Genomic DNA, 13,331 nt, shown 5'->3' on the forward strand with positions numbered 1-13,331 from the left:
ATGTTCATGATTTGATGGATAGCGCGGACAGTGTTTCCAGCCATGGCTTCTGCACTGTGGGATGATCCTGCCGAGTAAAAAGGTCAGTGAAATATGTCTGAGTCTCCCGTTGGATATCCTCGGCGGACGTGAAGAATTTCATCCTATCTCCCAGATGAGCAAGGGCGAGAGGCGGACCACCATGATATATTCGGGGATAGAGTTTTTTTGCAGAGGATCCCATGAGCACAGCTCAAATATGACCTTGTGCTGACTGTTGGGCTCGACTTCGCAATTCTTTACGTCCCTCAACGTAACGAATGCGAGCGAGTGTGCGACGTAGGGACAGGAGATATTGCAGAAATTGGGGCGCCTGGTCCCCTTGAGCAATAAGAATGCATCCGTGAGTATGAAGATAATTGACAACCCAAGGAGCCTTAGAGGCTAGCTTGGGGATGCAGTGAGCACGTGTCGCAGCGATCAGTTGCCCTAATTGATGTGTCTCACGGACAAGGATGCGGATGGTGGGATTAATGATTTTGTGTGCACCACCCTGCGCCCAGGTCATCCACCGTGGCTGTTCAAAGTGAAGGCTAGCCGCATTGCAAATAATGTCAGTTAAGGCAAGATTAATATTGAGATTTTTGGCATTATTGTCAATAAACAATAAACGATCTTTTATTGGCTGACTACGTTACTGATGTAACTCAGGTACTACATATAGAAGTGCCTCGCCAGCTCTTCGAAATACAAAGCCGTTATGAAAGTGACTGTAAATGCCGCAAATGTCTAGGCAAATCAAACACACGTTCAGCCTTTCCGACCAATGGATTCGTAGTACACTTGTACATCCCCCAAATTTGCCCTGCCAAACGAATACTTGCACCGTGCCATACGTGCGCAATTTTTGTCGCCAACACACTGGATATTTGATCAGGTGTTTGAATCGCAGGTACAGTTCCTAAGTAATAGCGAGTCTCGCGCAAAGGCCACACCGAAGCATCGTCGACGAACAAGCGCCGTGTGGAGTGTAGATAAACATCCGTTGTTTGAACAGTGGTTTTTGCTTCAAAAAGAAGCATGGAAGTTGTATCTACCACTTCCTGCGACGACTTGTTGCGCGATTCCGCGAAACGAGGACACTTGACAAATAGATGATGCGGCGTTTCCAGACACTCACACCCAAACTGGCACCACGGTGATATGTCTCCCATACGGGCAAACCGTACACTCGCGGAGTCCAGTTGGCGTGATCTCGCATAGAGCTGTACCAGCGCTGAATATGCGTACGGCGTTCGCACGTAGGGATGATCCGGCGGCGCATGCAAGTCATAAAGAGGCAGTGCGAGGGTACGACCAGGGACGAAGGTCGGATCAGCTGCAGTGTGATTGCAAAGTCAAACACAAGTTGTGCCCTATTACATAATTCGACCACGCTCGGCCGATGTTCTCCCAAGTCCCGGCAAGTGAGAGACCCATATATACATTATCACGAAATCCATCCTGGCCTCAGGCTCTGTAATAAGACCCAAGAGAATATACAAAGTTCCAGGTTTCCGTGGCATAATTACCGTGAAAAGGAGAAAAAAATGCAATATGTACGGTGCCCAACAAGATGATATAGCTGTAGTAAACAAGATGAAAGGTGAAGAATACGTATAGAATCAGGGTCCATCTACTATTTGCATAGCATTCACTTTCGATGAAGCAGGTCGTGGACCTTGAGTGGCTGGCAAGTATGAAATGAGGGGGGAAGCTGTTCTGCTTCCCCCACCAAATAACGACGCGACACCGTTCATGCCACCCTCCATCTCTCTAGGCGGTGCTCCTGGACCCGCGAGGCGAGGAGAAAACCCGGATGCTGGACCAATAGGCGGCATGCCAAGCTTTGACGAAGACATCGGAGGTGGAGACAATGGTCGCCTGGGCTTCATCACTGGGCTACTAGCCGTAGACGCATGAGATTCAAAGCGTGACGGCGAACGCAACCCAGGGTGCGGTATTGATGACGGACTGGGAGGGAGGGGTCGGGCGCGAGGTGGAGAAACTCCCGATGAGTTTTGACGGGATAGGGTAGATTGTGTATGTTGAGAGTGACTCGACGAAGGTCCTGCGTACCGATGAGGTCCAGGGGAATGGTAGCGGTCTGGCGGAGCTTGGAATGGGGGCGGGCGCTCGCGGTCATCCTGATGCATCCAGCCATGCCTTGGTGATGGCGCAGGCCCGCTTGACAATCCAGGACCCGAGGCCGAGCCTGCAATGCTATTATGCGACGGTGCCAACACGAATGGCGTTGCAACAGGTCGGTCACGTTCTTCATAAGGTGGATGAGTGGATGACGGACGGCTCCCATGTTTATTCCAGTGCTGCTGCTTATGATTAACCATTTCTGGCTGTGGTTGCGGTTGCGGCTGCGGCTCGGGCGGGTGGTGATGATGCACCACGTGGTGGTGGTGACGGTGATGGTGGTGACCGCCAACATGATGATGTGGTGGGGCATGCGTATGGTGCGGGTGTCGATGGTGGTGCTCACGATCCAGTTCTTCCTCACGGCGACGCCCTTCCGCTCCTACATTCCAATCCATCCCACCTGCTGGCTTGGGCATTGCAAATCGCGTTGTATCCTGTAGTGCTGCATTCAAAAATTGTTGTTCTGAATGAGGAGGTGGCGGCATTCCCGGGCCGTATGCGGGAGGAGGGAGGCCATCATACTGTGCTGGGGCAGGTCCGGACGGCAAGCGCTGTAGGCGTCCTGGTGCACCCAATGGGTACGCCTGGCTGGGTTGTTGGAATACAGGTGGCGGGGGCGGAGGCGGCATGCGCACGTCTGGGCCACCATGGAATGCTAGAGTATCCATGGAAGGCGCGCCATACATTGGGCCCATAACCATGCGTGCATTCATCATACGGTGCTGATGCAGGAAATCGAGATCTGCAGCCGCATCTGCTTGAGGGAGCGCGTTCAAGTCGGGGTATGCAGTCGCAAGCACGTGGCGTCGGGATGTTGTGAGAGGTAATATCTGTGCAATTTGACGAATGGTGGGTGCGGGAGGTGGATCGGGGATTGCGTTAGGAATGCGGCGCACTGCGAAAAGAACATTCATGAACCGTACAGACACAAGCAAGAGAAAATAATCTTACTTGGTTGAGGTCTCTCGATAGCTCTGCGTTCGCGCTCCAATTTACGGCGTTTACGGTTGGTCTCAGCAATCATCTCTGTTTGTAGGTCATCTCGTGCGACCTAAGTCGAATCACCAAACACAATGTGAGTAGCGGGTATGGACAGGACGCGCATCAAACGCACCTTCCACCAACTCCAGACCGCGTCTTCGTTTGTCCTCCGCCGTTTGTTGGCGGATACAACCTCATACACGCGCTTTCTGCAAGCAAGGGCAAGACGTTTGTCGCGACGTTTATTCAGCTCGGCCTGCAGATGTATGAGCTCCGGGTGTGCTCCTAAAGCAGGTCTTCAGCATGGACAAGTTTGAAACGGGTAAACATGCACACCCTCGGAAACCAATGCCTCCTCCCACGCGAGCCCCTCCATTTTCTCGACATACACCTTCTCCCGTAATAGTGCAAACTTCAGCTCGATAGTCGCAAGCACATCCAGAGCTTCTGCACGGTGAGCAGGCTGCAATTCTAACTCCATCTCCATGTCTAGTTCATCGTCCACCTCTGCTTCAAGGAGAGCGGACTCAGCGTCTGGAGCTGTTAATGTCGCAGCGTCGCAGTCTTCATCCTTGTCCTTCTTGCCTCGTTTACTCTTACGTTGCGGTCTGCCGTTCTCGGGTTTGGGCGACGGAGAACGCGAAGAGGAGGGTGAGCGGGACCCAGACACAGAAGATGCAGACGGAGTAGGAGATGGCGGATGAATGACTGTTGAACCTGCCATTATTGAATGTGAGGCGGCGGCGGCTGCGATGGGCGCGACGGACGCTGGCAGCGGAGCTGTGATGTCAATGGGAATCAACGGAACAGTTGTGACTGTCTTGACCGGTGCTGAGGGCGGCTCTGCCTCGATATCCACGTCTATGTCCAAGCCCGCATCTGGGGGCCCGTCATTGTCCTCAGATTCGGTGTCGTTTTCGTGGTCGTTGAGGGCGGGAGGATCGTCATCATCATCTCCGTCGGCTTCTACTTTAAGCAATCCGTTTGATAGGGCAAGGAGGTTACGACGCTTTGGAGAGGAAATTGGGTCGTCGACGCGACGGCGCTTTGGAGGGACAGGTGCCAGCTCGTCTTCGTCAGAGGCATAGGGCTCTGGTTCTTCGTCCAATGCCGAATTAGAGGTAGAATTTTGCGGGTCAGCAGCACCGTCCTCATCGTCATAATCTTTCGCACGTCCATTGATAAGTACGCCAACATCGTCAAGAGGCTCGTCAGCGTCGGCATCCCCGTCGGGGCTGTCGCCATCGAGGTCGTCCCTTGGATCATCTTCATTCTCGTCATCCTCTTCCTCCTCCATAGCTCGAGGCGGACCAGCCATCTCTTCTTCTTCCTCTTCCTCGACCCCGGGTGTAGCACTTCCTTCACTCTTTGAATTTGAATTTGAGTTGAAGTTCTTCGATTTGTATGCCCAGTCCCACATCGGGGCAGGGACCAGGCCGCCACGCTTTTTTCTTCCTCCGCGACGGGGTTGACGACGACGTGAACCATCTTCAGCATCTCCGTCAATGAATGTCTTAGTCTTCTTTTTGGGCGACTGAGACTCCTGGACGAGCTCATCGTCCGTAAGCTCTGATAGCTCGGACTCGGCATCCAAGCCGGCACCCGAATCTTCTTGGGGCGGTGGCGATGGAGAGGGCGAGCTCAATGACTCAAGTGAGGCTGGAGAGCCTGTCATCATGGGCGACAGCAAGCAAGAAGACGAGCACTGGTCAAAGATGATCGTCCGAAAATGGAAGTTTAATTGGACCGTGCGCAATCTCATCCACACGTGTCTTGTCTCACGTGACATAGAATAGCGGAACTAATTGTTAGATAACTACATAGCCCACAGGAAACGGAGCGCAAAGCGCTCCTTTGGGGCGTCTTCGATACCTGTACCGTAACAGCGCTCGGCTGCGCCAGTCCCCGACACCTGCCGGGTATCGACGTGTATCGATGTGTATGTGGCCATCTATACCACTGAAACATAATTTTTGCAACCAAATCTTATACATATTTCAACACTCTCATCCAAATTTCCAATAACACCATACATGTTCCATTGCAGAGGTCACTTGAAGGATCAATATTATGAAGGAGCATGAGTGAACAGTTGGGTTTGAGGGTGAGGTGTGGAGAGGACAATCCAGATATTTTCAATGAGATTAAGAACCAGTGTACCAGTGGGGAGTGCTCCTCCATCTTGAACTTTAAATATTCCATACATAAATATCCTCTCTCCATGCTTTTAGATTTTTACATAAATCAACAAACAAAATTTGTTTTGGGACCTTACTGTGAAGAGGTGGTTATAATTTGAACAATAATATTATTTACAACAAACAGTCCCAAATGCAAGATGATGATCATAATCCAACAAAGCTTGAAACACAATTCTAAAAATCTCCAAGATCGACCTCTATCATTTCGATGACAGACACTTCCAGGCTCTTGTCCTTCTTCGTGCCTGTTCGCGGGTCCGACAATGCTAAAGGTGGGAGCGGCGATATTGATCGTCCACCGGCCCCATCATGGGCCTGCAGTGCAGGCGTACCAGTCCCATTTATATTCGGTGTGCCCGATCTGTATGACATTCCATTTGCATTTGAAGTTGATGACCAGAGAAGCGAAGCATAATGCAATCAAGGGCAAGACAGATGACCAAGTGACACCAACCATAATAGTGAGTACAAACCTTGATATTGTGTCGTTGAACAACCTTGGGACAGTTTTTAATCTCGCACTCGGGTCCGCTGGGGTTGCGGTGCCTGAGGCATTCAATTTGCGTTCCCTTCGTTTCCGTTCGGACTCCAACATTTCCGCTTTGCGGATTCCTTCTAAATTAGCCTTGCGATTACGCTCATTCACTTTCGCGAGTTTGTCGTTGAGCGACTCTTCACCCCCATTCCGAGGAGTGGCTACCGCGGGCAGCTCTGCCAACTTGACGTCAATTTCAGCAACTTCGGCGTAGTCCTGTCGCCGGATTGCAAGTGTCCTGGCCTGCACAAGTGATGAACGCTGCAATGTGAGGGATGCACCAGATGGTAAGTTCGATAGCTGGCTTTTCCTTGCCAACATGGCGGTGATGTCGCTCTAAGCCCAGTTCAGCAGTGACAACTTTGAAAAGGTAATGGAAAAGTTCATACTTCTGTCATAGGCTGCGTGATCAACTTGGACATCTGCGCAACCTTTTTCTCAAGGGTGCGCTTGGATGGTAACTTGACGTCGTCTGCAAGGCACACTTTCCCTAGACGTTCGAATTCTCGCTAGATCATAATAGAGTGAATGCAAACGGCCACTGGCGACGGAAAACAAACCTGTGTGAACGGGGCATTTGACACCTTGTCCATATGGAACGCCTTGAGCGACTTGCCATGCTTCAGCTCAAGCGTCTGGTTCACCGTGACATCATTAATCTTATATGGCTTCGTGAGATTTACTCCTAGGTCTGGCTCAAATAAGGCAAAACATTCACGCTCCAATTTCTGACACTCACTTTGTATCTCACAAATCCTGTACTGTGGCTGATCTTTTTCGTCTTGGCCCACAAGATAACGAACCCAGCCACCTTTGTTCTTGAGCATATAGCACATTATAGACTACTGCAGCACTCACCCTTCACATAGTCCTCGAACCAGGGAGCCATGCAATATTTCGCAAGTTGGTCTCGCGTTAATCTGCACCCCATCAGGTCCTCCAGCGACGAAGGCTCATCCGCAGGGTCAGGCTGCCTTGAAAATAGCTTCCTGTCTTTCTCTTCTTCCTCTTCGTAGCGCGTTATTTGACCATCCTCTTCCTCACCCGAAGACATGTCCATGTCATTGGGTGAGGAGGACCGGTCTCGCTTGGGAGAGTGCGTCTTCGTCTGCTTGAAATATAAGAGATGTGAGTACACTGTTGATCAGCATACGCACACGCTTCTTCTCGTCCTTTGCTTTTCGCCTAGCCTTGAGTTCGTCTAGTGTACGAGACTTTTCTTTTGTGGCGCCTCGGGAAGTACGTTGGCCTGCAAAACAATAGCATCAGAGGAAGCCTGCACCATAAAGCACTCTGAGTACGTTTTGCAGCTTTCGAAATACTCTCAGGATCTCCAGATTGTGCTTGAAGCATTTCATGTAGCTTTCGCTTGTCTTGTATTCGCATCAACTCCTCTTGCCGCCCAGCGAGAATTTCTTCTCTTTCAATCTCAGGCATAGAAAGTAGCCTAGCACGTAGCAATAGATTGATGGAGGCAGTGTCAAAGTTACACTTGCACATGTGTTCAAGATGTACTCACCGCTCCCTATCCGACTCATCTATGTACTTGCCCTCAAGCGGGAACTTTACGTCCGATTCCTCTTCACTCTCCGGCCCATCCTCTGCGTCACTGTCATCTGAGACTCTGTGGTTCCCCGACAATTGTAATGAGCACAGCGGTGAGCCGGATCAAGGAGAAGGCTCACTCCGTTCTGCGTTTCTTGGCTGCGAAAGCCCTAGAGCTTGATGCTTGGTGTTTACGCTTTTTCTCAGTGGCGCCAGCAAGCTCAAGGAGCTCATCATCGAAGTCACCTTCGAAGTCGGACATGGTGGAAAAAGTAAGGAAGCAAAAGTGTGGTACGAATTTCGAAAGCTGTTCGACTGTGTTGCTGTGTATTTACAATGACCCCTAACAGAGGGGTGAGAGTGTGTAACTCATTTGCCTTATTTGGAAGTAATTGCACTGTGCTGTAATCATCACTGGTACTGTGCCTAATGGACGACCCGTCATCTCCTTCAAACTCATTATCTACACCGTCAGCGTCCGACTAACATCAATTTTGATAGTCTAGCTAAGCCACTCATAGCTAGCCATTAGTCTTTGTGATTCAAGTCGAGACAGTAAATATTCGGGACTTCCTCCTCCGCGAACTTAGGCAATGGCATACTTTTTCGCATCCCCCGTCGATGTTGACATCAAATTGGAAGGGGAAGAGCTGCGGAAGCAAGTGGACATAAAGACTGACAAGGACCGCACAGCCTCATCTCCAGTCTATTATGACGGCGACTCAGTGACAGGGCAGGTATGTGTTGCATCTTCGCCGGATGATTACGTCCAAGATGCTCACGCCGCTGCAGGTGACCATTCGCGTTCGCGATGGAAAGCGAATGACTCATGAGGGCATCAAGGTTGAGTTTGTTGGCAGCATTGGTGGGCATTCACCTACCTGTCATGATTCATTGACATCTCACTGCTGTTTGGCTTTAGAGTTGTTCTACGATCGGGGGCACCATCATGAATTCTTATCATTATCTCAAGAATTGGCATCGCCTGGGGACCTGCGCCAAGCTCAGACTTTTGACTTCCTCTTCAAGAATGTCGAGAAGCAATTCGAGAGTTACCAGGGCATCAACGTCAAGCTACGGTGCGACATCTCTCGCGCTATGCAGATGCCAATTGACATTTTCTAAAGCTACTTTATACGAGTATCTGTTGCAAGGCGAATGGCGGATGTTACGAAGGAGAGAGATATCTGGGTACACTCATATCGCATGCCTCCAGACAGTAACAATTCCATCAAGATGGAGGTCGGCATTGAGGATTGTCTGCACATTGAATTCGAATACAACAAGTCAAAGTATGTTATGTTTTATTACACAACCAGCCAGAGTACTGACCATACGTCAGGTATCACCTGAAGGACGTGATTGTTGGCAAGATATATTTTTTGCTTGTTCGTATCAAAATCAAGCATATGGAGCTTTCTATAATACGACGCGAGACAACTGGCTCCCCACCAAATCAGTACAACGAGAGTGAGACAATCACAAAGTTTGAAATCATGGATGGCGCTCCTGTCAGAGGTAGGCGCGAACACACAGTTTTCTACGCTCATTACTGACCGACTCTTAGGAGAAACCATCCCTATTCGACTATTTCTCGGTGGCTTTGATCTCACACCGACGTTTCGCGAAGTGAACAAGAAATTTAGCACACGTTACTACCTGAATCTTGTGCTTATCGATGAGGAGAATCGGCGGTACTTCAAACAACAGGTATGTTGTGTTATTTTCCATTGCTCTACATTTACCTGACCTTAACAAACAGGAAATAACGATATTTAGGATACCAGAGGTACGTTACAAAATTTTGCGTCGTATTTCACAGACTAATTGTCCCGTGCAGAACTAAACCAATATTGCGCTACATGATTCTTGTACTCGCAGTCTCGTTTAATGATGCTAGCTTCTGCATTTTACGCATTCTATCCATGACAGTTTCTATCAATACAGGAATGAGACACTATTACGGAGAGCAGAGGTAAAAAAGAAAGTTATACAGATACAGCGAAACTAATCGATTCTGAAGGTAGTTTTTTTTCTTTTTTTTTTTGTCAAATTTGCTGTCGCGGTGCGGAATCCAGTCACCAAGCAAGAAATTACCGTCTGGTCAAACACTGTCTTCGCTCCTCAACTGTCTTCTCCCTACATCTCTGTCTTGAATCTCATACACCTACTTCCCCGTTCAATTTCCGCAAAGCTTTCTCTCGGTTGAGCGCTGCCTGGCTCTCGAACTCGTGTATGACAGCGTCCGCAGATGTAATATGCATCCGATCGATGACGATCTGCAGCCTACCGTCGCGCAAGGTTTCTGCGCTCGATGGGGACATCAAATCGTCAGGATGAGTAGATGCGCGTTGTGGATTGATTGCCATTCCACCATCATACATCCTGGTACTCGCAGGCGATTGGGAACGTGCGACGGTTGACCACTGTGAAGAATGCGTAGTGACATCACTGTGGGATTTGCTCGCACGCTCAAGCAAGTGAAGGGATGACAGCTGTCTATTGCGGCGTTTCAGTGAGTCCGAGCTCTCGCCTCCTAGCTGAGCGGTAGGGGCATGAATAGTGATTCGTGCCCGTGTTGGTCTTGTGGGAAAACGGACCGGATATTTTCCGCTGTGCTGTTGTGATACAGGTCTTGTCCATGCTGGCATGGATCCTTCCACGCGCGCATGCGTGGACTGCGGAATGGATATAAGCGGAAATTTGGGTTTGCGTTCCATGGATTTTCTAGCATAGAGCGCTGCATATTCGATAGCTGCGTCCTCTTCGCCATATGACTGTGCAGCATTACGACGCGTGCTCTGTTGGTCAAGAGCTGGAAGCTCGAACTTGTCATCCCCGTGTCCTTGACTGAGCATAGACTGGGGATACGTGCCAGTAAGGCCCGGGGGCAAGTCAGGGGTCAGTCCAAGGACAACGCCTGCATCGTCGAAGATAGTCTGCGCAGACTGGCGCCTGGCATCATTGCGGGATGTAAGCACTTCTGCAGATGTGTTCTGGTCAGATCGCCTCCGCAATTCATCTGCATGGATAACCCATTCGGGAGGAGGGAGTGCGGAAAAGCGCATGCCTGTGTGCAAGACCGGCGGCTCGCCAACTTCATCGTGCACTGTTACCCGTTGATCTGCCTCGCCTCGTTCCATATCCTTTTCAATTAAAGTGGGTTCGCAAGTCGGGTCTGGGATTTGTGAAGACCGTATGGTCATACGTCGATTGGCTATGAGCGAGTGGGAGGTCGATATAGGCTTGCCACGACGCCACAAGACCAGCTCCTTGTTGAGGAACTCAAAGTTTTCATTTTCGTCCATTCTGTGCATTGAATATTAGTAAATTGAACAAATGTGATTCCGAGGAAACCCACCCCTTTAGTATGCCAATAATCATGCAAACCCTGGAAACCATTCGTAGGATTCTTCTGGAAAGTGGAATAGCGAAACCGCCCGCTGCAAATCCAATAATGCCTTCAACAGCTCCTACTTTGATTCCGAAAGCAATCCACCCAGTGCCGTTGAAAAAATGGCGTTCGTCGGTATTATGGGTGTCGATGCGCAGTTGATCGAACAAGGCTGTACAGAGCCGGTACAACGCGAAAAAGGCTGTTAGACATTGATAGTTCGTATACAGTGCAAGTGACAGCTGGCAGAGACTCAGCCATAGCGATTCGTTTTTGTTGGTGAAGTCGATCATGAGCGGGGTCTGTGGCAAGGATAAATTTTCTGACGATACATCAGTCATGAACAACACGAATGGATTAGATCTCTCACGGATAGACATTCCGAGCGATGCTGCGAAATTCAACACTCCAATCACGGGAACGAAACCGGTGAATAGATATTTGGCTACAGTTTGGTGACGGCGAGGGAGGTAGGGGATGAATTCCCTAAGACTCAGCCAGGCTAGATAGGAAGTGTATGATAGCATAGGAACAAAAGAAACAGATCCTGCAGCAATGGAAGAGTAGGTGTGGGTCTCAGCGTTCAGGCTCTCTGGTGTGCATGGTCACATACCAAGGAATAGTTCGGCCATTCTAGAAGTGGCAACCGAATTCCGCGCAGCGGGTAATAGATACAATAACTGGTCGACAAGCGCCAAGATAAAATAAAAAACACCATCTGCGGCTAGCAATAGGTGCTCTCTAGATGTGAAGTCATTAGCCGATCAATGTGACAGATGGTGATAGATATTAAAGGGTATCGTCGCGAGGAACGGTGCAGAAACGTTGGACTCGATATCCAAGCTTTTTCAGCTAAAATTAAATCTGACGCACCTCCTCGATCTCCAAGTCGTATAAATCAAAAACAGGGAGAAAAAGAGCCCGATAACAGGAGGTATGGTAAGAGTGTGAATTTGAATGGGGTTCAGAGGAATGCAGCGAAGATTTTCTGCAGGAAGCAGACAAGCTACAGAGCCCAATGGTGAACTCATACTAGCAAGCAGCTGCTCAAGAAGAACGATAAGCTTGTGGTAAGTGAATAAGGATCGTGGACAGAAGCCAATGAACGATGGCTAGAGTTGGCTGGAAGAGACTGAGATCGAGCGATAATATTAATGCAGTACTTGCTGCGAAGGCGGCACTGCGGGAGAGAGGCTCAGCCTATATAGCTGGCTAGATGATGGGGGATACAAATGGAGTCATATCTAATCGTTGGACAACCTTTGAACGACAGATATAATCTTCCATCAGAACTTTGGATTTCCACGTGGCAGATGCTGATCGGCACTGATTACCTTATTTGCACAATGAATTGTCGTCGAAAGGCAGGATTGGCAATAGGCGCGCGAGTCGCGACACTGGACGCGTATCCACTACTGGGGCCCCCTCCACCAATATGCGTCGGCAAATTCCTGTTCTCACGTGACAGCTGGGTTGATCCTAACGCTGATCGCTGAGTTCTGGCTGCAAACCCATTTAGAAGAGAGACCCTGGCTACGTTACACGTATAAGTTATAACTCACAGATTGCGACTAGCTAGTAATACTACTGGACATCCTGGGAAGCGGTGTCGAATACAAACACCGCTGGCACTTTCCGAGCCAACAGCTTGAAGATTGCCGACTTGGAGGTACCAAACGTCTGGTTCGAGACGGTACTGCTACATCCGCCGAGTCACAGTCGCAGCTTCACTTAGTACGGCCTCATGGGCCAAATTTGATTTGCCTGCATTTGCTAATCTTGCTTCTCAGCCCTTCTCAGTTCGTGCGAGAAAAATGACGCAATGAAACAATGTACTAAGTATGTGGCATCGACGAACGGCAACCGAAACTTACCTGCTCTTGATCTTCTCTGTAAATTGTGTCTGTATAAGACCGAACTAGCGACCGGCTAACAAAGACTATTTCCAACATGGAAACAACGACGAGTCGATCACTGCAAGGATACGAGGGAAAAACGAATTGCAGAGGCGGGCGATGTGCTGTCACATCGAGACCTTGTAGTGCCCAGTCTCCCTCGCATGATGATATAGTCAAAGCAAATGAAATTATGAACGCAACTCATCAGCATGATCCGGAGAATGAATTATTCGCTGATTGAACTTGGCGTCGGAAGTCTCCGACTCCGAGGAACATAGGCTGCATTGCTGTGTGATGGTAAAATGTGGCAGCGCAAACACTATGTTTTACAGAGATCCAGCACCGACTCCCGGCCAGGTGCAAAAGTCGATCTCATTCTAGCGCGATGGAGAGAAGCGACTGATCCGCAGTTGCTCAGTAGCAACTGCACGCGACGCAAATGAACTGGTGGAAATATGGATGATGCAACATAGCGGAAACCTGGACACTCCTGTATCTGTTCCTCCATCGGAGCGGCACCACCATATACCCTGGCAGCCATTACGGAACACCATCATATGATGAGCAGAATGAAGCCTGACGGCCATTTAAAACAGCTCAAACGGTGG

At 49.5% G+C, this 13,331-nt stretch overlaps 5 protein-coding genes across 5 annotated transcripts; 1 reads left to right on the forward strand and 4 right to left on the reverse strand.

Annotated features, from left to right (window-relative positions):
• Positions 1-827: 827 nt before the first annotated feature.
• On the reverse strand, positions 828-1,298 carry F5147DRAFT_553095 (uncharacterized protein; the record flags this gene model as incomplete). The annotated part of the gene is made up of 2 exons (XM_041430438.1): positions 828-1,072; positions 1,115-1,298. Coding segments are annotated over 2 exons (429 nt in total), but the record flags the coding sequence as incomplete, so codon positions are not given.
• Positions 1,299-1,321: 23 nt separating this feature from the next.
• F5147DRAFT_717765 (Sds3-like-domain-containing protein) lies at positions 1,322-4,872 on the reverse strand. Its single transcript, XM_041438665.1, has 4 exons — positions 3,487-4,872; positions 3,284-3,435; positions 3,121-3,220; positions 1,322-3,064 (listed from the first exon to the last, which is right to left on the reverse strand). Exons 1-4 carry the CDS (start codon positions 4,826-4,828, stop codon positions 1,644-1,646), a joined length of 3,015 nt encoding a protein of 1,004 aa, XP_041287933.1. The 5' UTR covers positions 4,829-4,872; the 3' UTR covers positions 1,322-1,643.
• Positions 4,873-5,407: 535 nt separating this feature from the next.
• On the reverse strand, positions 5,408-7,736 carry F5147DRAFT_717768 (uncharacterized protein). Its single transcript, XM_041438666.1, has 10 exons — positions 7,572-7,736; positions 7,406-7,510; positions 7,188-7,333; positions 7,044-7,135; positions 6,745-6,994; positions 6,626-6,697; positions 6,447-6,577; positions 6,276-6,395; positions 5,825-6,222; positions 5,408-5,712 (listed from the first exon to the last, which is right to left on the reverse strand). The coding sequence occupies exons 1-10, from the start codon at positions 7,691-7,693 to the stop codon at positions 5,526-5,528; spliced, it is 1,623 nt and encodes a 540-aa protein (XP_041287934.1). The 5' UTR covers positions 7,694-7,736; the 3' UTR covers positions 5,408-5,525.
• A 132-nt stretch (positions 7,737-7,868) lies between these two features.
• F5147DRAFT_717776 (vacuolar protein sorting-associated protein 26-domain-containing protein) lies at positions 7,869-9,403 on the forward strand. Its single transcript, XM_041438667.1, has 8 exons — positions 7,869-8,168; positions 8,224-8,296; positions 8,354-8,510; positions 8,559-8,723; positions 8,774-8,949; positions 8,999-9,141; positions 9,194-9,220; positions 9,272-9,403. Exons 1-8 carry the CDS (start codon positions 8,025-8,027, stop codon positions 9,275-9,277), a joined length of 891 nt encoding a protein of 296 aa, XP_041287935.1. The 5' UTR covers positions 7,869-8,024; the 3' UTR covers positions 9,278-9,403.
• Positions 9,404-9,452: 49 nt separating this feature from the next.
• Positions 9,453-12,157, reverse strand: F5147DRAFT_717777 (uncharacterized protein). The gene is made up of 5 exons (XM_041438668.1): positions 11,699-12,157; positions 11,439-11,566; positions 11,196-11,372; positions 10,793-11,147; positions 9,453-10,740 (listed from the first exon to the last, which is right to left on the reverse strand). The coding sequence occupies exons 1-5, from the start codon at positions 11,854-11,856 to the stop codon at positions 9,591-9,593; spliced, it is 1,968 nt and encodes a 655-aa protein (XP_041287936.1). The 5' UTR covers positions 11,857-12,157; the 3' UTR covers positions 9,453-9,590.
• Positions 12,158-13,331: the final 1,174 nt, after the last annotated feature.

The sequence above is a fragment of the Suillus discolor genome, assembly GCF_016758755.1.
Source record: "Suillus discolor strain FC423 chromosome Unknown F5147scaffold_73, whole genome shotgun sequence".
Lineage (NCBI taxonomy): Eukaryota > Fungi > Basidiomycota > Agaricomycetes > Boletales > Suillaceae > Suillus > Suillus discolor.